Genomic DNA, 23,387 nt, shown 5'->3' on the forward strand with positions numbered 1-23,387 from the left:
TATATCCGTGTGTCCGTGTGTCCATGTGTCCGTGTGTCCGTGTGTCCATCTATCCGTGTGTCCATCTATCCGTGTGTCCTGTGTCCATATATCCGCGTGTCCATATATCCGTGTGTCCATATATCCGTGTGTCCTGTGTCCATATGTCCGCGTGTCCATATATCCGTGTGTCCGTCCCCGCTCCGCGCTGTCCCCGCGCTCTCCGCCGCGCGCCCGCGCTCGCTCCCTGTGGGCGTGTCCCGCTGGGGCCCCGCCCCGCACCTGGCGCGGCCCCGCCCCCGGCCCCGCCCCTCCGGGCCGCGGGTGCTGCGGGGCAGCGCGGCCGCGGTGCCGGCGCGGGGCCATGGCGGCCCCGGACAGCTGCGTCAAGGTGGCCGTGAGGTGAGCGCGGCTCGGTGCTTCCCGCGGGAGGGCTGCGCGCCGGGCTCCGTGCGCCGGGGATCGCTGCCGAAAGGCGGGGCGGGCGCTGCGGCTGCGGTGCGAGGCGGGGGTTGCGGGGTGCCCGCTGGGCTCTGACCCCCCCCCGGGCAGCGAGACCCCGCCGGGCCGGTCTCTGCCGCACCCGCACGGCCCCGCCGCTCCCCTCCCCGCCCCCGCTCCCCCCGTTTCGGGATGTCTCCCCCTCTGCCTCCCTCACCCGCCCCCACCCCGCATCCCCGGGGCCGGGACCCCCGGTCCCCCCGGCAGAGCTGGTGCCCCAGCCGGGGCAGCTCCGGGCGCTGCGCGGGTGGGTTCGGCCGTCCCGAGTGTGGCGGGGATGCCGGGCATTGGGGGGCTCCCTGCCCGCCCCCCCGCTGGGTGGTGGGAAGCGATGCGGTATCTCGGTGTCCTTTGTGCTGGGAACAATGCGCTGCACACCCGCACCTCGCAGCGGAGCTGCTGGCGGCTCGGGGGGCTGCGGGGCTCGGGGGGCTCGGCCGAGCCCCGCGGGGAGCGGTGACACCCCCCTGTCACCGTGCTCTTTGTGAGCGCCATGCCGGCGGGGCCGTGCCTCTCCCTGCCCTTCGCGGGGAACGGGACCGGAATCCCACGGAGCGGCCACGCGGGACCCTGCCCGGCCCGGGACCCTGTGCGGAAGGGACCGGCCGGGCCCCGCTCACGCCACCCCATCCCTCCCTGTGCCCTCCCGGACCCCGGGCAGCCCGGCCGGACACGCCGTGCCTCCCCCCGCTCTGTCCCCGGTGTCCCCGGCGGGGGCTGTGCCGGGGCTCGGAGGGCACTGCCCGCCCTGCCTGCTCGGAGCGGGAGCACAAAAGATGCTGCTGGTGCAGCGGCGGTGATGGAGGGTGGGTGTGGGGCTGTGTGCGGGTGCACGCGTGTGTGCGGGGCTGTGTGTGCGGGTGCACGCGTGTGTGCGGGGCTGTGTGCGGGTGCACGCGTGTGTGCGGGGCTGTGTGTGCGGGTGCACGCGTGTGTGTGCACCGCCACACCCCCCCGCTCCCCCTGCCCCTCCACCCTGCTCGCCCTGGGAGCGGCCGCAGGGGATTTTTTGCCATTCTCCTCTCGAGAGGCCGGGCTGTGGCTGTGAAGGATGGGGGAGTGACGGCAGCCCCCGCTGGGGCGGCTGCACAGGGGCAGGAGGGCTGTGCCAGCACCGAGTGTCTGTGCCAGGACACTGACCCGGGAACCGAGTTAATGCCGACCATGGGGGTGGAGATTTCCTCCTGCCAGACTCTTCCCGTCTCCATCCTGCATTTCTCTCGAGATGATGCCTTTTAGCATCATCCTGGAGGTGGGGTGGGTGCCCCGCGGCATGGCGGCTGTGGGCTGGTTTCTGCTGGGCTCTCCCGATCGCTCAGCTCCCTTCCCGCAGCGGGTCCTGCTGCTTGGGCAGGGGTCGGCAGCGGGGAGGTGATGGGTGTGCAGCATTGCGGTGGGGCTGGAGCGGTCATGGGACCAGGGAGGGGCAGAGGTCCAGCCCTCCAGCACCCCTTCCTTGGGGGAGTGAGCCAGCATCGCACTGGGTGCAGCTGGGGAAGCGGCAGGTGGGGGATGTGGCGCTGGAGGTGAGCCGGGAGGACAAAGGAGCAGGGCTGGAGCAGGGAGGCTGCAAACAAAGCCCTCAGGTCGTGCTGCCGTGCGGGAAGCTGGCTCTGGTGCTGAGCTGAGTGTGCAAGGGCTGAGCTGCTCTCCTGCAGACCACCCACCTTTCCTGGCACTGCAGCCCCCAGGGGCCGGGGCTGGGTCCCCTCCTGTCCTGCACTTGGAGCAGAGCGAGCTTTTCCTTTGTCACTGCTGGTGACACCCTGCTGGTGGAGCAGCCAGGCTGCAGGATTCTCTAAGACCCTTGGAGTAAACCTGCCCCAGATCCCACCTCTGTCAGCCATCAGAGCACAGAGGAGATTGAATGTTTCTGGGATGCAGCAGGACACGGATCAAAGCTCCCCTTTTGTCCCTTGATAATAACATGAATGGGCCAGCTGTGCTCTTTCTTTGGGGTCTCTGTGTCTTTCTTTGGGGTCTCTGTGTTTGTGCTGCTGGTGGGAGGGAGGTGGGAGCTGGGGAAGGGCCAGGGACACTGGGAAGTGATGGTGGTGTTGGTGGAATGCACTGCTGTCTGCTGGGATCAAACAGCTGATGTCAAGAGGTGCCACAGCCATCAGGACACATCTGTGTGGTCTCTCAGAGCCCTTGGGTGGGAGGAGTAGGGGCAGTCGAACAGAGATGCTGGATCTGTGCATCCTGGTTCCTGCTGATGGTCTTGGTCTGGCAGGAGAAGGCAGGAGGGATGCTGAGCTGTTTCACTGCCAGCCTCACAGGCTCCCATCTTCTCCTGGAGACCCTCATCTGCCCCATTTGCACTGGGCTCCAGAGGAGCTGGGTGCTGAGCCACCAGCTGTGCTGTGGGGACATTACTGAGCTTCCCACGTGCTGGGAGGGAAATGGCCGGTACCTGCAGCGCTGCTGCCAGCGGGAGGAAACGCAGGCCCAGCAGCTCCTCCTGCCCAGGGGCTGCTTTGTGCCTGTGCCTTGTGCCTGCAGTGCCTGCAAGGGCAGGGCTGGACCCTGCCTGGCCCTCACCCTCGCTGGGTCTGCCGTTGCTGGCCCCTCAGCCCGGAGTGTGCTGGTGTCTGCTGGGGCGGGGAGGAGCGCAGGGCTGAGCTGTGCTGTGAGCCCGCACAGCGGTCTGGGCAGGAAGCTGCTCCTGCCTGGGTGGTGCTGAGCCATCCTGGGGCCAGCCCTGCTCAGAGAGCCTTGCTCAGAGAGCCCTGCTCACCCAGCCCTGCTCAGAGAGCCCTGCTCACCGAGCCCTGCTCACCCAGCCCTGCTCAGAGAGCCTTGCTTAGATAGCCCTGCTCACCCAGCCCTGCTCACCCAGCCCTGCTCACCCAGCCCTGCTCACCCAGCCCTGCTCACACAGCCCAGCTTACAGAGCCCTGCTCAGAGAGCCCTGCTCACACAGCCCTGCTCAGAGAGCCCTGCTCACCCAACCCTGCTCACCCAGCCCTGCTCACCCAGCCCTGCTCACCCAGCCCTGCTCACCCAGCCCTGCTCACACAGCATCAGCTGCTCCCTCCTTGGAGGTGACCTTCAAACGAGTGGCTGCGGTGCAGCCGGTGCAGCAGCTCCCCATCCTGCCCTCTGTCTTGGAGCACGGGTTTGATTTGAGAACTGGGACAGAAATTTGAGGTTTGTGCCTTGATTCTCAGCAGCCCCTCTCCCCACAGTCGCAGGCAGGTGCTGCCAGCTCCTGCAGCCACAGTGAGCTGGAGTGGCCCTGGCTGTGCTGGCTGCAGGAAGCAGAGCAGTTCTGCAGTGTCAGGAAGGGCTGATGGCTTGTATTGACCCCCGAGGCCATTAAACTCCTTGGCTGCAGGCCTGAGTGGCCAGGCTGGCTGCAGAGCTGCTCCCTGGGGGCACCTCCAAACTGGCTGGCTCCTTTGAGAGACAGTGGCATCCCCTGTGCCAGAGCTGCCCCTGGCACTGAGCATGCCTGGCCTGCTGAGGAGACGCAGGAAACGGAGCTTGTGAAATTGGGGAAGGAAGTTGAGTCGTATTTCAAGTTTATTTAAACTCTGCAACCTCCAGTGCCCTGCTGCTCTGGCAGATGCTCTGTGGTGCACACCATAGCCCCTGGCTGCCTGGGCAGTGACTCCCAGCTCCTGCTCAGGGTACCCCTCCCCTCATCCCCTTTGGGGCTGTTTCAGTGACTGAGCTGGCAAAGGCCTGGAGGTGGGATCAGCTGGTTCCAGCCCTGCCAGGGTCCTGGCATCTCTAGTGCCACGTGGCTGGGGCTCTCTGCCTGCTGGGATGCTTTCTGGGAATCCAAAGTGTCTCAGCCAGCTGGGGTCAGTCACTGAGGAGGTGAAGCTGCAGCCCTTCCACATCAGCTCTTGTGGGATGGATTTGGGTCCAGCTGGAAAGGTGCTGTGAGCCCAGTTTGTGCCACTGTCCGTGCTGCCCAAGGGCTCCAGTGGGGAGAGGGAGGGCACAGCCCTGGTGCCTGCTGCCCACCACCCCCTGCTGCTGCTGTACCTTGGAGCCCTTTGCTGTGGTCCTGGGGGGACACTGGCTCCTGCCAGCTTTGGTGGTGGTGGCCTGGCTGTGCTCAGCTGGTACAGAGCCGTGCAGGGAGAGATAAGGCAATCAATTCCAGCCCAAGGCATGGGATGTGACTGTCTGCTGGAGGGGGAGGGGAAGGGGGGAGCAGCCCATCCTGCTGTAGGGCACAGCCCTGGGGTGTCTGTCTCCCATCTGCAGGGTCAGGGGGCAGGAAGGATCTCAGGAGGCTGCTCCATCTCAGGGTGCTGGATTGTGGGCACCCCAGCCCCTTTCTGTCCACCCTTTGCACCTACTGAGGGCAGCTCAGCCATGGCAGAGAGCCCAGCCCTGCTGGGCTGAGCACACCCCAACTCTGCTCTGCTTTCACTTTGGGGCTCTGAGCCTGCTGTGACTGTGTGACAGGGGGAAAGGAGGGGGAGCTGGGCTCTGGGGCAGTGCTGAGCCCTGGGTGGGTGCCCTGTGTGGGTGCAGGGGGCTCTCAGTCGGGTTTTACAGGAAATGTTCACAAGGGGGTGGAGGGAGCAGGGCTGCACCCGGTCCCAGCGGATGTGCAGCGCCCGCAGCACAGCAGCTCCAGGAGGTTTGGTGCCTGTACACATCATCCATCACCCATCACACATCACTGGGGTTTGGTGCCTGCACACATCACCCATCACTGGGGTTTGGTGCCTGCACACATCATCCATCACCCATCACCCATCACTGGGTTTGGTGCCTTCTCACATCATCCATCACTGGGGTTTGGTACCTGCACCCATCACCCATCACCCATCAGCATCACTGGGGTTTGGTCCCTGCACCCATCACCCTCCCTGGGGTTTATCTCAGCACCGTGGGGCTGCAGCAGCTCGGCAGGCCAGGCCTCCCAAGGATCAGGCAGAGCCTGGGGCCAGCTGCTGCCTCAGCAGTGAAATTGGAGCAGGAGAAAATCACAGAGGAAGCCCCAAACAAAGCTGTCAGAAACATGGCTCCTGGCCCCGGGGGAGGGAAGGCAATATCCTCTGTGAGCCCATGAGAATCACAGAGCCAGCCCTGGGCAGTGGCTGCACTGCTGCTCCTGCTGGGGGTGGGGGCTGGCCCCGGTGGTCCCACAGGGCTATTTCCTGCTGGAGGCTGTCAAAACACTCCATGCCACTGGTTAAACAGCCAGCAGATCTGGGGTGTGCTGGATTGTGAGGGCAGCTCCTCTGGGATGTGCTGCAGGATCAGTCTGCAGGGGCTGCCTCTGCACCCTGGGCAGCTGCTGCTGGGTTTGCTTTGGCTCGGTGGAAGGGACAGTGCTGGTAGCCCTTCCCTCTGGGCAGAGCAGGAGCCAGTCCAGTGTGTGCTTGTGTGCCCTGGCACTGCCCTGCTGCCTCATCTTGCCCAGAATCTGCCCCTCTGCTCTCTCATGGATGCCACAGTCATTGCCCCACTGCCAGGGGAGGGCTCTGAGCTGAGCCCCAGGGCCTGAGATCCCAGTGCAATCCCTTTCCCTGCTCTGCAGCTCTTGCACCTGACATGGCTGGGAAGATTTCCTGTCACAGCTTGCTGTAGGGGCTGGTGCAGGCTCTGCTGTGCTGTGCTCCAGCTGTGAGGGGCTGTGGGCTGCCCACTGCCCCTGCCCCACGTGGCAGAGGGAGATGTCTCCATCCCTGCTGTGCTCTGGGGTGTGCAGGGAGCTGCACTCCTGCTCCTGCTCTTCCCCTGCCTGGCCCAGCTCCATTCCTGGAAAGCACAACCCAGCCCCTCCAGCTGGGGAGAGGGAGGGTCTCACTCCATGGTGCTGTGCTCTCTGCTCATCCATTATTTCAGGCTGCACCTGTCTGAGGGAGACATTAGGTCCAAACATTCCCTGTTCCTTGCCCAGGTGAGGGACTGGGTTTGCTGGGTACTTCACAGCATCCCCCATCCTGGCCAAGGGCTTGGCATTTATTTGTATTTTGGGAGGGGCTGGAGTGGCACCTCTTCTGTGCTGCCATGTCTGGTGGGCAGGTTTGCTCTGGTGCTCCTGCTGGGCTGCAGAATCTTCTGCCCAGCTCAGGTTGTTGTTTCCCCAGTGGCACTGGGAGGCTGCCAGCACCTGGCTCTGGGGCAGCCTTCTCTCCAGTATGGGCACCCCATGGTGGTGCTGGGTGGGAGTGGGACACCCTGCAGGGCCCCTGGGAAAGGGAGGGATCCTGTGGGTGTGATTCACTGAGCAGGGAGCAGAGTTGGGTGGGAAGTGTGTCCCTTGTCTCCATCAGACCTGTGGGATCCCTGTGCTTTGCAGGATCAGCTGATGGCCTGGCAGGCCCAGGGTCTCCTAGTGAGTGAGGGTTTCCTTTAACTCCTATTAGCTGCCAATACTGCTGCTGAGCCAGTGTGTTTGGGGCTGTTCCTGCATGGCTGGAGGGGAGCTGGGGCCCTGCTGGGGCGTGTGGCACCTCTGTGTGCTGTCACACCCGTGTTTCCCACCTCACCTGGGGTGTGGTGACACTGCATCCCTTTACAGACAGCTGTCCTGGCTCTGTTTGCAAACACCCTGGTGCTGTTCCCCTTGTGCTGATCCCAGTCACTGATGGGGGTGACCCCAAACTGGGTTGTCTCTGCATCCCCTGGGCCCTGCTGGTGTCCTGGTGCTGGCTGTGCAGGCAGTGTCCCCCATCCCTGCTCTCAGCACGAGCAGATGGTGCAGCTCACAGCCTCCTGCTCCTGCCACAGCTAATGAGCAGCACATGGTCCCTGCCACAGCCTGATTTAAAGGTTTCCCTAAGCCTGGGAAAGTCTGGAGTGCTGGGATTAGGGGGAGCCCAGGGGGCTCTGGGGTGCAAGGGCTGCCCTGCAGAGGGGCAGGCTGGGTGGAGTTGGGGTGGGTTTCCTCAGGGGATGGATGTAGAGGCATGTTCCCCTTTGGGCTGTGCCCAGGGGGGCTCTGGGTGCACCCCAGCTCTGTGGGCTGTTCCCAGGCTGTCCAGGAGCTCTGCCTTGCCCCAGTGCTGACCCAGTTGTGCTGGCTGTGCACCCAGAGCCTTGGCAGGGTCTGACTGGGCACAGTGGCCTGGGGGCTCTGTGCTGGGAGGTGCCTGGCTATATCTCTTAATTGGACTGTTTGCTGACCAGACCTGGCAGTCTCCAGGGAGCCTGATTCAATTTTCTCTGATTGCTGAGCCACTTCCCTGCTGTGGTAATTAAATGCCCGACTTTGTCTTGATTTGTGTCCAGCATAACCTGTGTGCAGAGAGGCAGCCTTGGCAGCCAGTCCCCATGCTCAGGGGGATTGGGGCTGGGAGATCCTTTCCCAGGAGAGGGGGCAGATTCTCCTGTGGGATCTGGGCCTGGGGAGGGCAGGCAGCCCCATCCATGCTGGAGGTGTTGGCCTGGAGATGTGGGGAGACCTGGAGCCCTTTGCTGTGACCCTGCCCTGCAGAGCTGCTTGGCCCAGCTGAGTGCCCCACGCTCAGCCCCACACACCAGCTCACTGCTGGCTCTGGGATGCCTGGGCTGTCCTTGGCCTTGGGATGTGCTGGGAGAGACTGGAGGGTGTGAGAGCTGCTCCTGCTGGCTGGGCTGGGCTGCTGGGTGGGATTGCAGGGCAGAGTGGAGCAGAGTGGAGCAGGCAGGGAGGACAGAGAGGCTGGGGCAGGGCTGGGCTGCTGGGCAGGCTGGAGGGGCAGAGATGGGGCCATGGCAGGAGTGGGGATGGAGCAGGGCAGGCACAGGCGTGTGGGGATGGCAGTGGGGTGAGAGCCAGGCTGTGTGGGGAGGGGAAATGGGCAGAATGCAGATGCTGTGGGGAGGGGGTGAGCACAGGGGATGTGGGAGCAGAGCCAGGAGCAGGAGCAGTGCAGGCAGTGTGGGGAGGAGAGGCAGGTGCTGTCTGGGCTTGCCCAGCCCGCTGTCCTGACAGGCTCCCAGAGCTGTGCCCCTGCTGGGCCTGGCAGCTCCAGCAGCATGCAGGGGGCAGCTGTGCCCCTCTGCAGACAAGGTGGACAAGAGGCAGTGGCTGTGAGTGTCTGGGGCCTGGCACAGAGAGGGAAAATCCCAGGGAGCTCTTCCACCCATCGCTCTCCAGCCCTCTGGCTCTGCTCCCTGGGCAAGCAGCCCTTCCTGGCTGGGCAGCCTCCTCGGGAGGGAAGTGGAACAGCTCTTTGTAGGATCTGCAGGCAGCCTGCAGAGAGGTCATGGAGGGACAGGAGCTCTTTGTGACCCCCTGGCAGCGCTGGGGAGGGCTGGAAGGTGTGTGTGCCTGCGAGGTGGAGCTGTCCCTGTGTGACTGGGGTGGGCCTGGTGATGGATCTGGGTCCCTGTGCCCCTGCACAGGGCAGGATGGTGTGGCCTGGTGTGTGCAGTTTGGGGGGCTGCTGTGGCTCTGTGCTGCCATGGCTTTGGCCAGAGGGTGCTGTGAGCCCCTTGGGCTGCCGAGGTGCTGGGCTGGGAGACAGGAAGCTGCAGCAGCTGGGGGAGGAGGACATGAACCAGCAGTCCATGTCAGCCAGGCTGTGAGAGGAGACACCCCCTTGGGAGCACAGGGGGCTGCTGCTGTCAGTGCTGTGTGCAGCCTGAGCTGGGGGTTCTGGCTGTGCTGGGATGGGATCAGGGATGCCCAGGCTCGCAGTGCCCACCTGGCTGCAGCCCGTCCTGCTCTGCCCGAGGCTGATGGGCAGCACTGAACAGCTCACCCTTTGTGAGCCCAGCTCCTGTGCTCGCTCTGCCCTCCTCGAGATGCTCGCTGTCCCGGCAGCCCAGCCATGGAGACGCTGCTTTCAGAGCCTGCCAGCCTGGCAGGGATGGCAGGGGAGCTGCTGCTGGGCTCCCCTTTGTGTGTCCCTGTGTGTGCAGCTCTCCTGGCTCGTGCTGCTGCTGGATCAGGCTCTGCTGTGCCCCAGGAGGGATGTTCTGCTCCTCTGTGTGCTCATCCTCCACCTCCTGCCTGCTCTGCTGCCGGCCTGGGAAGGTTTTCTTGGCAGGAGGGTTTGGCTGGGGCTGTCCTGGCTCCCCATTCCTTGTCACTGTCCCTTCAGAGGGAGCTGAGGGGGTGTTGGTGTGGCCATGATCCTGCTGGCTCTCTCCTTTCCTGCTGCCTTTCTCCTTCCTGGGGTGCTGCCTGTGCTGAGGCTGCTGTGTTCTCATGGGCAGGAGGCAGATGAGCACTGAGCAAGCTGTGTCCTCCCCATGCCAGCTTTGGGCAGAGGTGGTCACCAGTGCCAGCGTGGGGCTGGCTGGGCACAGACTGGCAGGGAAAGCTTGGGTCACTCCTGCCATGCTGGAGGGTGGAGCACAGCACCCTGCTGGTAGTGTTTGTCCACCAGCTGGCAACAGCTCCCAGGGACATCCCTGGGTGATGCTTGGCCAGTTGCCTGAGGAGCAGGACTTTCCTGGGGGATTCCTGCATCTCCTGTGTCTCTCTTGTGCTGGGGAGATGGGGCAGGATAGCAGGGGGGAGCACACTGGGGTCCTCCCCAATCCACAAGTCCCCTGGCTGGGAGAGCCAGGGTGAGGGATGGGTCTCTTGGGTGCTTGGAGCTGTCTGAGCAGTGATGTTTGGGGAATGGGAGTGGGGCAGATGGTGTATGGACACTGGAACAGCCCAGCATGGCCAGGCTCAGGTGGGTTCCTAAATCCCCTGTGGAAAATTCGTGTGCACACACCCCTTCTGCAACCCTCCCTTGCAGGTATTTAACCCCCTGGCATGAGTGGAGAGACAAAGAAATATTCTGCTGAAAACCTGCTCTCGTTTTTCCTGAGAGAGAATAAAATTCCCAAACGTATTGTGGCTCCAGTTTGTTCCTCTGCCCATTCCCTGGGGCTGCAGTTGCTGTTCAGTCTAGGGTGGGGATGGGGGAAGCACATCATCTTGCTCCAAAAGTAATTAAAGTCAGGGATAATTTTTCTGGAGGAGGGTGGAACCCTGGGAAGGCGACAGGAACGAGTCTGAGACTGAGCACATCAGAAGCTGCTTTTTATTGTGGCTGCTGAGCTAAATATATCCAGAGAGGCACAGAGCAGTTCCCATGGGGGTGGGGGAGCACAGGGGTGTTTGTGCCCTGCCTGCCCTGCCAGGGACAAACCCCAAACACAGCCCAGGGCTTTGGCCCTCCTGGGCTTTGCTCCTGGCTGGCTGAGGAGCAGAGACTCATGCATGAAGCTGTGCCAGGGGAGAGTCAGGTTGGATTTTGGGGAAGGGTCTTTCCCCAGAGGTGCTGGCACTGCCCAGGCTCCCCAGGGAATGGCACAGCCCCGAGGCTGCCAGAGCTCCAGGAGAGTTTGGACAGTGCTCAGGGATGCCCAGGGTGGGATTTGGGGGTGTCTGTGCACTGGGTGATCCTGGTGGGTCCCTTCCAGCTCAGGACATTCCATGGTTCTGGTTCCAGGGCACACAGTGGCTGCTCAGGTCTCGGTGTGGCTTGCCAGGGATGTGGTTGGAAGGAATTAATAGCTGTGTTTATGGAGCACAGGGGACAGGAGCTGTGCAGTCATTAGCACTAATGAGAGCTATTTGCATGGTGCTTGGCTCCAAACTCCTTTCTCCATGAGTCCCCTGGGAGCCCCCAGCTTCCTGCATCCATCCACTGCAGCCAGAGCTGTGCAGCCCTGCAGGGCAGCAGGGTCTGTGCAGGGCTGGCTGCAGGGTCTGTGCAGGGTCTGTGCAGGTCTGGCTGCAGGGTCTGTGCAGGGTCTGTGCAGGGTCTGTGCAGGGTCTGTGCAGGGCTGGCTGCAGGGTCTGTGCAGGGTCTGTGCAGGGTCTGTGCAGGGTCTGTGCAGGACTGGCTGCAGGGTCTGTGCAGGGTGTGTGCAGGGCTGGCTGCAGGGTCTGTGCAGGGCTGGCTGCAGGGTCTGTGCAGGGTCTGTGCAGGTCTGGCTGCAGGGTCTGTGAGGTCTGGCTGCAGGGTCTGTGCAGGGTCTGTGCAGGGCTGGCTGCAGGGTCTGTGAGGTCTGTGCAGGGTCTGTGCAGGGTCTGTGCAGGGCAGCAGGGTCTGTGCAGGGTCTGTGAGGTCTGTGCAGGGTCTGTGCAGGTCTGTGCAGGGTCTGTGCAGGTCTGGCTGCAGGGTCTGTGCAGGGCTGGCTGCAGGGTCTGTGCAGGGTCTGTGCAGGACTGGCTGCAGGATCTGTGCAGGGTCTGTGCAGGTCTGGCTGCAGGGTCTGTGCAGGGTCTGTGAGGTCTGTGCAGGTCTGGCTGCAGGGTCTGTGCAGGGTCTGTGCAGGGTCTGTGAGGTCTGGCTGCTCTGCTCCCACGGTCTCAGGCAGGGATGAGAGCGCTGGGTGGGATGTGATGGGTGGGTCACACTCCCTGCCCAAGCCAGGAGCCAGCACAGCCTGTCCTGGTGCCATGGTGAGTTCAAGGCTGGGACAGCTTGGGGCTGGGTGGTGCTGTGGCTCAGACAGTCAGGGCTGTCTTGTCGTGGTTTTGCATTTTGCATTTGCAGCCTTTGTAGCTGCAGTTTGGTGTCTGTGTTGGGAGCGAGCGGGGCTGGGCTGTGGCTGTGGCTCTTCCCATCCCTGTGGGGCTGCTTCAGTGCCATCCACGTTCCCCGTGTGTGCCCAGCCCTGCCAGGGCCCCGTGTGTGCCCAGCCCTGCCAGGGTCAATGAGCCATTGCAGGTGTGAGGGCTGCCTGGCCCGGGCTGAGTTTGCAGCTCTGTGCCCAGCCCTGCCTTTCACCTCATTCATGGAGGTGTCTGGCGGTATTTCTGGGATGTGCAAACCTCTGTTCTCAGCTGGTCAGGGCTATGGCTGCCTGCAGGAGCTGAAGCATCCCCTGCCCTGTATGCTCTGTGCAGGGCGTCCCCTGCCCGCATGAGCCACGTTTCCAGCAGGGGTTGTAGAATGTCCTCAGCTGGGAGGGACCCACAAGATTCCCTGACTCCAGCTCCTGCTACTGTGCAGGACACCCCAGCAATCCCTGGCAGTGCTGTCCAAACACTCCTGGAGCTCTGGCAGCCTCGGGGCTGTGCCCATTCCCTGGGGAGCCTGGGCAGTGCCAGCACCTCTGGGGGAAGAACCTTGTCTAATATCCAGCCTGAGCCTCCCCTGGCACAGCTGCAGCTGTTTCTGGAGTCCTCTCACTGATACTGGGTCCTGTCTCTGGTCACAGAGAGCAGAGATCAGAGCTGCTCCACGGGGGGAAGCTGCAGGCCTCAGTAAGGTCTGACTTCAGGCTGCTGTGGTCCAGTCTGAACAAGCCAAGTGTCCTCAACTGCTTCTCATATGGTTCCTCAAGGCCCTTCACCATTCTTATGTCCCCCCTAAAACCTTTATGACCTTTTTACACCGTGGTGCCCAAAACTGCACACAGCACTGGAGGTGAGGCTGCCCCAGTGGGGAGCAGTCTTTTCCCTCTGTGTGCTGGACTAGACACACTCTGGGGCATGGATCAGAGGGTGGGCTGTGCCCACATCCAGACTGGTGTCCCCAAGGCTGGGCTGCCCTCAGCTGCTTCTCCTCCCGTAGGATCCGCCCACAGCTGCCCAAAGAGAAGATCGAGGGATGTCACATCTGCACCTCGGTGACACCTGGCGAGCCCCAGGTGCTGCTGGGGAAGGACAAGGCCTTCACCTATGACTTTGTCTTTGACCTGGACACGTGGCAGGAGCGGATCTACAGCACGTGCATGGGGAAGCTCATCGAGGGCTGCTTCGAGGGCTACAATGCCACCGTGCTGGCCTACGGGCAGGTACAGCCCTGCCCTGGGGCTGGGGGCTGCAGGGGTGGGAGACCCTGGCGTGCAGGGAGCACAGCTGTCCTGGCTGGGTGAGAAGAGGGGTGGCAGGGCTGGGAGTGTGGGTGCTGATGTGCTCTGGGGGTCACAGCAGCTCACAAGGGTGTTTGGGGAGCCTAAAGCAGCAGGGGGACAATGTGGGGTGCACTGAGCACAGGCAGCTCCCCCTCGCTGTCCCCACACAGACTGGAGCAGGCAAGACCTACACCATGGGCACGGGCTTCGACATGAGCATCTCGGAGGAGGAGCAGGGCATCATCCCCCGCGCCATCGGCCACCTCTTCAGCGGCATCGAGGAGCGCAAGCGAGCGGCCCGGAGCCAGGGCGTGGCCGCGCCCGAGTTCAAAGTCAGCGCCCAGTTCCTGGAGGTGGGTGTGGGAGGGCTGGGGCACCGTGGCCCTGCCCTGTCCTTGCTCCCTGTCCTTGCTCTCCTACCCCCTGGGCTCCTCCAGATCTGTCCTGGCTGGTTCCTGGCAGGGCTGGACCCTGTGACAGGCGTGGGGCTGGGATGTGTCACAGCACCTACATGTTATTGCCCTCAGGATGGCTCCCAGCTGGTGGAGGGAGATCTCAGCATGGGGAAGAGGCTTATGGCTTGTTCCCCTGGGGGTGCAGGGGCTCTGGGCTGTTTGTCACCCCTGGTTGAGGTCAAGCTCTCTGCTGCCTCGGACCAGAGTTCCCCGTGAAACAGGAGGAGAAGAAAGTGCCACTCTAGGGGGGTTGGGGAAGGACTGTGCTATTTTCCATGTCCTTTCTTGCATCTCTGACCTTGAGCATGCATCCTCTCCTGCCCCTGTCCTGACCTCTCCTATCAAAAGCCTCTCTGTTAACTGCCTCATTCCCTGGAGAAGTTTGTCCTGGGGAGCCTGTGGACCTCGTGTGTTGGCAGCGTTTTTCCTGGGGGTTGCACCTGGGCTGAAAGAGCAAAGAGCTGCAAGTGGGAGCTGTGAGAAAGCACAGGGTGGTGCTGAGCAAAGCTGAGCTCCCAAGCAAGCCTCCTGTGGTTGAGGCTGTGAGCCAGGATGCACCCAGAGGAGATGGGCAGGGAGGGGCCTGAGCTGTGCTCTTGCCTCTGGGTGGTTTGTTGGCCATCACATCTGGGTGTCTTCAAATGTTGATGGCTTGGAGAGTCCCAAAGTCACCTCCTTGCTGGAGAAATCCCTCCCACTTATGTCTCCACCTGCAGAGCCCTTGTTAGCTGCTGCAGTGCTGTTGTGCCCTCCCATTCCCATTGCTTGGACTATCCAAGCTCCTGCCCAACTGTGCTCAGTTTGTGGGGCTTCTCTTTAGGGATCCTGTGTGCTGGGATGGAAATAGGGACAATTTCCTGCCTGTCCTGAAGTCCTGCATGGCTGAAGCAGCACATGGCCACGTCAGGCACTGGTCACCAACCCTGCTGGCCTGGCAGGGGCACAGGACTTGTTCTGGCTGATCCCTGTCTTGTGACTTTGCTCCTGGGAGCAGGTTTAAACCTCTGAGGAGCCTGGTGGCACCTGGGGCAGCCAGGGACGGATTAGCCTGATCCCTTCTGCTGGCCAGGAGCCTGCAATCCTTGGGTGACCCAGTGCAGAGCATGGGGGTCAAGAGGTGACACTGAATGGTGGTAGCAGGGGGACAGATGGGCAGGGGTGTCCCTCCACCCCAGGCTGAGAGGGGACCCTGCAGGGTTAAGATATGGATGGAGTCAGCTCTGGGGCAGCAGGGTTTTCCTGTTTGTTCAGCACCCTTGGTCCCATTGTCCTCTTTCCACCTGACAGAGGTGACCCTGAGCTGTGATGACAGTGGGGTTTCACTGGCTCCTGTGGCCAGGTGAGCCAGGCAGGTTGGGGGGATATGGTGTTTGCTCAGTGGAACTGCCTATGTGCACCAGGAACTGGACAGGTTTGGGCAGCAGAAACCAACCCAGACTGCAGCTCAGAGCTTTGCATGGTGAGTTCTGGAGCACCAGCCTGATGAGGGGTGGCTGAGAGAATTGGGGGGCTCAGGGGGACCTTCTTCCTCTCTCCAGCTTCCTGACAGGAGGGTGGGGCCTGATGGGAGTCAAGCTCTGCTCCCAGGGACAAGGAGCAGGACAAGAGGAAACAGCCTCAGGTTGTGCCAACTGAGGTTTAGATTGGGTATTAGGAAAAATTTCTTCCCTGAAATGGTGGTGTAGCATTGGCACAGGCTGCCAGGACAGCAGTGGAGTCACCATCCCTGGAAGTGGCGAAAAGATGTGTGGGTGTGGCATTTGGGGACATGGATTAGTGATGGACATGGCAGTGCTGGGGAGTGGTTGGACTGGATTATCTTAGAGGGCTTTTCCAATCTGAAGGATTCCATGTTTCTGTGCATCATCTCCTCTCTGCATGCACCTGCTTGTGCCTCCTGTCCTGCACCTGAGCGCAGCCCAGCTGCCCTGCTCAGCCTTGTGTGTGTGTGAGCACACACAGCTGTGCCAGAGGGCAGCTCCTGCAGTCCCTGAGTGCCAGGCTGAGCAGCCTGTTCCTTCCCTGCTCACCCCACGCCCGCTGCTCAGCTGTACAACGAGGAGATCCTGGACCTGTTTGACAGCACGCGCGACCCCGACGCGCGGCACCGCAAGTCCAACATCAAAATCCACGAGGACGCCAGCGGGAGCATCTACACCACGGGGGTCACGTCACGCCTCATCAGCTCCCAGGACGAGGTGGGTGAGGAGGGGGCAGGCACAGGGCAGGGCTGGCAGCTGGGTGCCACCGCCCGGGGATGGGCTGTGTGGGCACAGCTTGCTGGGGGGAGATCTCTGGACAGCAGTGCTGGGGGTGTTCTGGAGGAGGTCAGTGTGTCTGCTGAGCTGCACAGGCTCTGTCCTGACTCCCTAGAAACGTGCTGAGGGTTTCCTTCCCTGCCTGGTGTCGTTGTAGCTGATCCAGTGCCTCAAACAAGGAGCTCTTTCCCGCACCACCGCCAGCACGCAGATGAACGTGCAGAGCTCCCGCTCCCATGCCATCTTCACCATTCACCTGTGCCAGACAAGAGTGTGTGCCCGCCCAGAGCTGGTGAGATGTGCTCCTGCCTCGTGGCCAGGCTGCTCCTGGGTTCCATACCCAGGTGATGCATGAAGTTCCCCTGGGGAGGGAGAGGGTTTGAAGTCTGGCAAAGAGAAGCAAGGAGTTTTCTGTCTTCTTTCCAGTCATAGCCAGCATTAGGATTGAGTGGGAGTTGAGGGTGAGCTGATCCAAGGTGGGATGGTTCAGAGCAAGCTGCTCTTGGGATCCTGTCCCCATCCCTGAGGGGCTGGATAGGGAGGGTGAATGCTCAGACTCTCACCAGTGTCTGAGTGAAGGCAAGGGAGCCTCTGCCTGCTCCAGCCTGGGCTGGTGACCCCTCATGTGTCCCTGGTTGCAGGTGAATGAGGAGGTGAGCAGCCTTCTGGATGGATCCCAGCCTGCTGCTGAGTACGAGACCCTGACAGCCAAGTTTCACTTTGTGGACCTGGCTGGCTCGGAGAGGCTGAAGCGGACGGGCGCCACTGGCGAGAGAGCGAAGGAGGGGATCTCCATCAACTGTGGGCTGGTACAGCTCTGGGCTGTGCTGCTGGGTGGGGATGGCAGAGCAAGGCCTGCCAGGGAGCCCTGTGGCACTTCTGGGTCTTGCTTGGAGCTGCCCTGGGCTGTTGGGGTGCTGCTGTCTTGGCTGGGGTTCGTGCTGCTCGTGTCTGATGGCAGGAAGCACAGTGCCCGTGGTGAGAGCACAGCTCTGTGCCAAAGGAGGCTTTGGGGAGGGGTGCAGCTGGGCACAGCAGTGCAGGTCCCAAAAGGGTGAGATCTGCTAATCAGAGCTACAAAACCCACTCTGGGGCTTGGTGCTTCTTCTCAGTGCAGCCCAAGCTAAGGGAAGCCCCATGCCTGCCCCTTGTGCAACCCAAACCTGTGCTGCAGTGCGTGCCCCAGCCCTGACGTGCTGGCCACATGGCAGCTGTATCCTCAGCAGGGCTGAATCTGGGGGGTTCCCTTTGTGTTGGTAGCTGGCCTTGGGGAATGTCATCAGTGCCCTTGGAGACCAGAGCAAGAAAGTCGTGCACGTGCCCTACCGTGACTCCAAGCTCACCCGCCTGCTGCAGGACTCCCTCGGGGGCAACAGGTAAGGGGGTCCCACTGGGGCTGGGCTGGGGTGAGGGGCTGCTGGGGCTGTGCCCCTGCAGATGGGGCTGAGGGGACTCTGGAGCTATGTAGGAGCTATCTCAGGACTCCAGTGAGCCTGGTGAGGAAGAGGTGCCTTCCTCCAGGCACACCATGACTTTGCAGATGTAAAGACAGTGGCAGCTTTGGCAGAATCAGCTGGTGCAAAACCTTCCTGAGTCCTCACAGATCTGGGACTTGGCAAGTGGTGGTGCCCAGCATGGGATTGAATTCCCTGCCTCTTCTCCAAAGAGGGAGGCGTTGAGGAAGGGCTGCTTTGCTCGGGGCTGTGTGATGTGCTTGAGGATCTTGTGGGTGCTCTGGCTGTGGGAGGGATGAACCCAGTTCATGCCTTGTTTTAAAACCCAGAAGGGCCCCGGGTGGGTGTCTGGGGTCATGGTCTGAGCTGAGCTCTGGGTTCCCACCTGCTGGGTTGCTGAGCTGTGCAGGGACTGCCTTTCACCCTGTCCTTGCATCCCCAAGCCAAACCATCATGATTGCCTGTGTGAGCCCCTCTGACCGGGACTTCATGGAGACCCTGAACACGCTCAAGTACGCGAACCGGGCCCGCAACATCAAGAACAAGGTGGTGGTGAACCAGGACAAGACGAGCCAGCAGATCAGCGCCCTGCGCGCCGAGATCGCCCGGCTGCAGATGGAGCTGATGGAGTACAAGGCTGTGAGTGCCTGTCCTGCTCTGGCCCTGCCAGCAGGGAACAGCCAGTGCTCACTGCCCCACAGTGGGGTGGGGGACAGAGCTGGAGAAGTGGCAGTGAGAAAACTCTTTGGTTTAGATGTTGTTTGAGAATTAAGGCAAGCTCATTCCTCATGTCCCATCACAGGGAGGTGTTCAGCCATCCTGTTCTGGTTTGAAGGACAGGTGTCTGCCAATAAAGGCAGGAACAGCCCTTGGTGCTGTGCAAGCCCTGCTCAGCAGGAGCTAAATCATCCCTGTGGGATCAGTGCTGTTTTCAGCACAGACAAAGCTGCTGTGGGGAAAATGAGCTCCACCAAAGGCAAACCCAGCTGATGGAGTGACCCTCAGGTGAGGAGGCAGAGACAGATGCAGACAGCCCCCTCCTTGTTTGAATTAGGGTAGTGGGAAAGACCCTCCTGTCCCTGTGGATAGGGGTAACTGCTAGGGGGAGTCAGGAGGCTCAAGAAGCAGGGTCCCAGCTCCTGCCTGTCGAGGCAGGACCTTGGCCAGGTTTTGGGGGTGGTAAGGCAGGCAGAAGCCCTGAATCATCTCTCACCTGCCTGCTCAGCTCAGACTTCCCTGCTCCCCAGCTTGTCCCAGCTCTCAAGGCTGGGGTCGCCCCAGGTGTGTCTGTGTGTCCCCCTGCACTCAGGGGGTTCCCTCCGTGCCCCCAGGGCAAGCGGGTGATCGGGGAGGACGGCTCGGAGGGCTACAGCGACCTGTTCCGCGAGAACGCCCTGCTGCAGAAGGAGAACGGCGCGCTGCGCATGCGCGTCAAGGCCATGCAGGAGGCCATCGACGCCATCAACAGCCGCGTCACCTTCCTCATGAGCCAGGAGGCCAACCTGATGCTGGCCAAAGCAGGTGAGCAGGGCACGGCGTGGCAGCCCAGGCAGCAGCTGGGGTGGGGGCTGTGCCTCAGGCAGTGTCTGCCTGTGCAGCTGTGCCTCTGTCCAGCTGTGCCTCTGTCCAGCTGTGCTTCTGTCCAGCTCTGTGCCACGGGCAGTGTGTGCCTCTGTCCAGCTGTGCCTCTGTGCAGCTGTGCCTCAGGCAGTGTGTGCCTGTGCAGCTGTGCCTCTGTCCAGCTGTGCCTCAGGCAGTGTCTGCCTGTCCAGCTGTGCCTCTGTGCAGCTGTGCCTCTGTCCAGCTGTGCCTCAGGCTGTGTGTGCCTGTCCAGCTGTGCCTCTGTGCAGCTGTGCCTCTGTGCAGCTGTGCCTCTGTCCAGCTCTGTGCCACGGGCAGTGTGTGCCTCTGTGCAGCTGTGCCTCTGTCCAGCTGTGCCTCAGGCAGTGTCTGCCTCTGTCCAGCTGTGCCTCTGTGCAGCTGTGCCTCAGGCAGTGTCTGCCTCTATCCAGCTGTGCCTCTGTCCAGCTGTGCCTCAGGCAGTGTGTGCCTCTGTCCAGCTGTGCCTCTGTCCAGCTGTGCCTCTGTCTGCAGGTGATGGTAACGAGGCCATTGGCACCCTCATCCAGAACTACATCCGGGAGATCGAGGAGCTGAGGTGAGTGGGCACACAGCTGGCACAGCTGGGGGGTCACAGGGCCTGGGGCTGGATGGCTCACACTGCTCAGTGCCTCCAGCACTGCTGGGGTGAGCTCTAAGCCTTGTGGAACGGAGCTGGTGGCACTGCTGCTACACAGGGTTGAAGGAGGCCCAGCCTTGGTGCCAGGCAGTGCTTTGGTGATTGTTGTCCTTGGTGTGGGCATTGATGGAGGGAGAGGTCCTGTTTGAAGTGCCTGGGGTCTTCCAGGGACTGCTGCCTCCCAAAGGTGGGTCCATCCCAGTCTCTTGCTCAATCCTGGTACCTTGTCTGGCAGCATTGTGGCTTTCTGACCCATCATTGCTAGGGATGGTTTAGTAGTGACTCTGTCCCTGGCTCATGCCATCCGAGCATATAATGTTCAGTCTGTAGAAGACTCTGGGGAGACCTTAGAGCCCCTTCCACTGCCTAAAGGAGGCTTATAATAAAGAGAGAGAGTGCTGGGTTTTTATTTTTTTACATGGACAGATAGAGATAGAACACGGGAAAATGGCTTTAAACTAAAAGAGAGATTTAGATTAGAAGTAAGGAGGAAATTCTTCCCTGAGAGTGTGTGAGTCAGTGGCACAGTTAGCCCAAAGCAGCTGTGGTTATCCCACATCTGCAAGTGTTTGGAGCTTGGAGCAACCTGGTCTAGTGGAAGATGTCCCTGCCCGTGGCAGGAATGTGGAACGAGATGAGGTTTAAAGTCCCTTCCAGCCCATGTGGAATCACATTCTGTGATTCTAAACCCAGGCAAGGTTTGGCTGATGGCCCCTGTCGGACTGTGCCTGTTCCATGCCTAGGACCAAGCTGCTGGAGAGCGAGTCCATGAACGAGTCCCTGCGCCGCAGCCTCTCGCGGCTCTCGGCCCGCGGCCCCTTCTCCTCGCCGGGCCCCGGCCTGGCCGCGCCTCCCGCCGACACCGAGGCCTCCGACGTGCTCCGCAGGGCCAAGCAGGACCTGGAGCGCCTCAAGAAGAAGGAGCGGCGCCAGCAGAGGAAGAGGTGAGGGGAGCTGGGGAGCTGAGTGCCCTCTGTGCTGTGGGCTGGGTACCCTGCTCTCCCTGCCCCTGCTGCAGCCAGAGCAGCACACCTGGGGCTGAGCCAGCCCTTCCCCTTCCCCTTCCCCTTCCCCTTCCCCTTCCCCTTCCCCTTCCCCTTCCCCTTCCCCTTCCCCTTCCTCCTTCCCCTTCCCCTTCCCCATTCCCCATTCCCCATTCCCCATTCCCCATTCCCCAGTCCCCATTCCCCATTCCCCATTCCCCATTCCCCATTCCCCCTTCCCCCTTCCCCTTCCCCTTCCCCTTCCCCTTCCCCTCCCCCTTCCCCCTTCCCCCTTCCCCCTTCCCTTCCATTCACCCATCACACCATTCCAGAGGCTGTTTTCCCCCAAAGCAGGAGGGAGGCTGTGCCCAGCAGCACCTTTTTCTGGCCTCCCTCGTGCTGGGACTCACCAGCTCCCCTCTGTTCCCCCCAGCCCGGAGAAGGAGGCGTTCAAGAAGCGGCAGAAACTGCAGCAGGACAATGGGGAGGAGACGGATGAGAACGAGGTGGAAGAGGTGAGTCTGGGTGTGGAGCACTGGAATTGCCACAAGTGGGACAGGGACCAAGCTCAGCCTGGCCCTGAAGCAGTCTGGAAGGGTTTATTTTGCTGAGGCTCCATGCTGGACAGGGGGAAGCCTGGCTGTAGAACAAGGAACCCACATTTTTGGGGGCTTGGTTTCAATCAGCACAGATGAAGAGGGGTCAGGCTGCTGGACTGGGAAGGGATGGGTGCAAGAATGGATGGGTGAAATTGCTGTTCCTCTCAACAGGATGTGTTGGGGGTCTAGAAATGTGCTGCAGCCCCTGGGCATCCTGTGTGAGAGGCTGAGTCCCCCCTGGGGGGCTGTGGCCCATTGCTGTAGGGTGAGGTCAGGTTTGGAGGAGGGAGAAGCTCTGGGGAGAAGGACAGACCTTCTGTCTCCTGCTGGCTGAGATTAGGCACTCGTCTCTTAGGAGGAGGAAGAACAGGATGAGAGTGGCTGTGAGGAAGAGGACGGGCGTGAGGATGAAGATGAGGACTCGGGCAGTGAGGAGAGCCTGGTGGACTCGGACTCGGATGCAGAGGAGAAGGGTAAAGTGGAGACCTGTGTGCAGCCATGGGCATGGAGGGGCATGCTGGTAACTCTGGCAATGAGCTGTGCTCTTGCAGAGGCAGAGTTCACCAGAACACCCCTGTGGGGTTGGAAGAGCCCCAGGGTTGCTGCAGTGCTCTCTGGGTGCTGCTCTCCCCAGCAGTGTGCCTGCCTGCCCTCTCCCTGTGCTGTGGCTCAGTGGGGCCATGGCAGTGATGCTCCCCATGCCTCCAGCCTGACTTTCTCCTCTGCCTCCAGCTGTGAATTTCCAGGCCGACCTGGCAGATCTGACCTGTGAGATTGAGATCAAGCAGAAGCTGATTGATGAGCTGGAGAACAGCCAGAGGCGTTTGCAGACCCTCAAGCACCAGTATGAGGAGAAGCTGATCCTACTGCAGAACAAGATTCGGGACACGCAGCTGGAGCGGGACCGGGTGCTGCAAAACCTCAGTGAGAACTGCCTGACCCATGGGATCCCATTCTCACAGCCTCAGAGCCCAGTTCCAGCTAACTCTAAGTCAAAGCATCTGCCCCTTTCTCTGGTAGAGCTTTGTCACCCCCCTGCCTCTGCTTGAATCCCTGGCACCCCCAAGACTCTGCTTGTCTTGCCATGGGAGCAGCATCAGTCAGCTGCACAGCTCTGAGCCCTGCTGGTGCTGGAGAAGGATGGTGAGGCAAAGCCTCTTCCAGCCTTGAGCACCACTTCATGAGCAGTGGGGGAAACTGGGGGGCTGAGGGGCCTCAGACCTGGTGGTGTGGCTGATCTCCACACTTAAATAGGGCAGGGTCACCCATAGATGTGGCTGTGGGTCTCAGCCTCAGTTCTGCTCAGGCCAGGCACTGTATCCTCTCTGTGCTGGGCTCTTCCAGCAGGTATCCCCAGACAGACCCCAGTTCACGATGGGGTGAGGGGGCTCTGGTGGGTCAGGGAGGCACACAGTGCTTGGTGCCCGCAGGCAGGGTGTGTGGGTACAGGGGGATCCCGGCCGCGTGGCCATTGCGAGCTCTGTCCCCCCACCAGGCACCATGGAGTGCTACACGGAGGAGAAAGCCAACAAGATCAAAGCAGACTATGAGAAGAGGCTGAAGGAGATGAACAGGGACCTGCAGAAGCTGCAGGCAGCCCAGAAGGAGCACGCTCGCCTGCTCAAGAACCAGTCCCGCTACGAGCGGGAGCTGCGCAAGCTGCAGGCAGAGGTGGCCGAGATGAAGAAGGCAAAGGTACCTGGATGTGCCAGGGTGTCCTGGTGTGAAGGACAGGTGTCTGCCAATAAAGGCAGGAGCTTCTCTTTGAAATGGAGAATGTAAACCCCCCTCCTCCAAATTGTTATTATAATTTTGAAATTAAGGGGCTCTCAGGCAAAGATAGGGGAGTTAGGAATAGCAGTTCTTTACTAGGAAAATTAAAATAGAAATGCAGTATTACAAAGAGCAATCCCAACCCTGCCAGAGTCAGAATCCAAGCTGACACCCGTCAGTCAGTCAGGGTGTTGGCACAGTCCCATTCAATGGTGGCTGCATCCTCCTGCAGGGGCAGATGTGGTTCAGCTGGAGCAGTGCTCCTGGAGAAGGTGCAGTTTCCCTCTGAAGCTCCAGGGATGATGTGGAAAGGTCTGGCTTTCCTCTGGAATCCAGTGGCAAAGGCTGCTCTGGTGTTCCAAATGTCAGTTTTTATCTGGGTAGGAAAGGCTTGGCTCCTCCCCTGGCTGGAGCATCTCCCAGTGGGATGAT

The 23,387-nt window shown here is 61.3% G+C and overlaps 1 protein-coding gene across 2 annotated transcripts in view; it reads left to right on the forward strand.

Annotated features, from left to right (window-relative positions):
- Positions 1–303: 303 nt before the first annotated feature.
- The window catches only part of KIF21B (kinesin family member 21B), a 40,545-nt gene continuing 17,461 nt past the window's right edge, over positions 304–23,387 (forward strand). For both annotated transcript variants that reach the window (XM_056511199.1, XM_056511198.1), the window contains exons 1-15: positions 304–381; positions 12,912–13,134; positions 13,365–13,547; positions 15,698–15,847; positions 16,065–16,199; positions 16,549–16,716; positions 17,168–17,283; positions 17,805–18,000; positions 18,693–18,882; positions 19,456–19,519; positions 20,344–20,544; positions 21,017–21,098; positions 21,538–21,655; positions 21,915–22,106; positions 22,678–22,877. In XM_056511199.1, coding sequence (XP_056367174.1) covers positions 344–381; positions 12,912–13,134; positions 13,365–13,547; positions 15,698–15,847; positions 16,065–16,199; positions 16,549–16,716; positions 17,168–17,283; positions 17,805–18,000; positions 18,693–18,882; positions 19,456–19,519; positions 20,344–20,544; positions 21,017–21,098; positions 21,538–21,655; positions 21,915–22,106; positions 22,678–22,877 — 2,256 coding nt within the window. In that variant the 5' untranslated portion in view covers positions 304–343. The remainder of the gene's footprint in view (positions 382–12,911; positions 13,135–13,364; positions 13,548–15,697; positions 15,848–16,064; positions 16,200–16,548; positions 16,717–17,167; positions 17,284–17,804; positions 18,001–18,692; positions 18,883–19,455; positions 19,520–20,343; positions 20,545–21,016; positions 21,099–21,537; positions 21,656–21,914; positions 22,107–22,677; positions 22,878–23,387) is intronic.

The sequence above is a fragment of the Oenanthe melanoleuca genome, chromosome 26 (assembly GCF_029582105.1).
Source record: "Oenanthe melanoleuca isolate GR-GAL-2019-014 chromosome 26, OMel1.0, whole genome shotgun sequence".
Taxonomy (NCBI): domain Eukaryota; kingdom Metazoa; phylum Chordata; class Aves; order Passeriformes; family Muscicapidae; genus Oenanthe; species Oenanthe melanoleuca.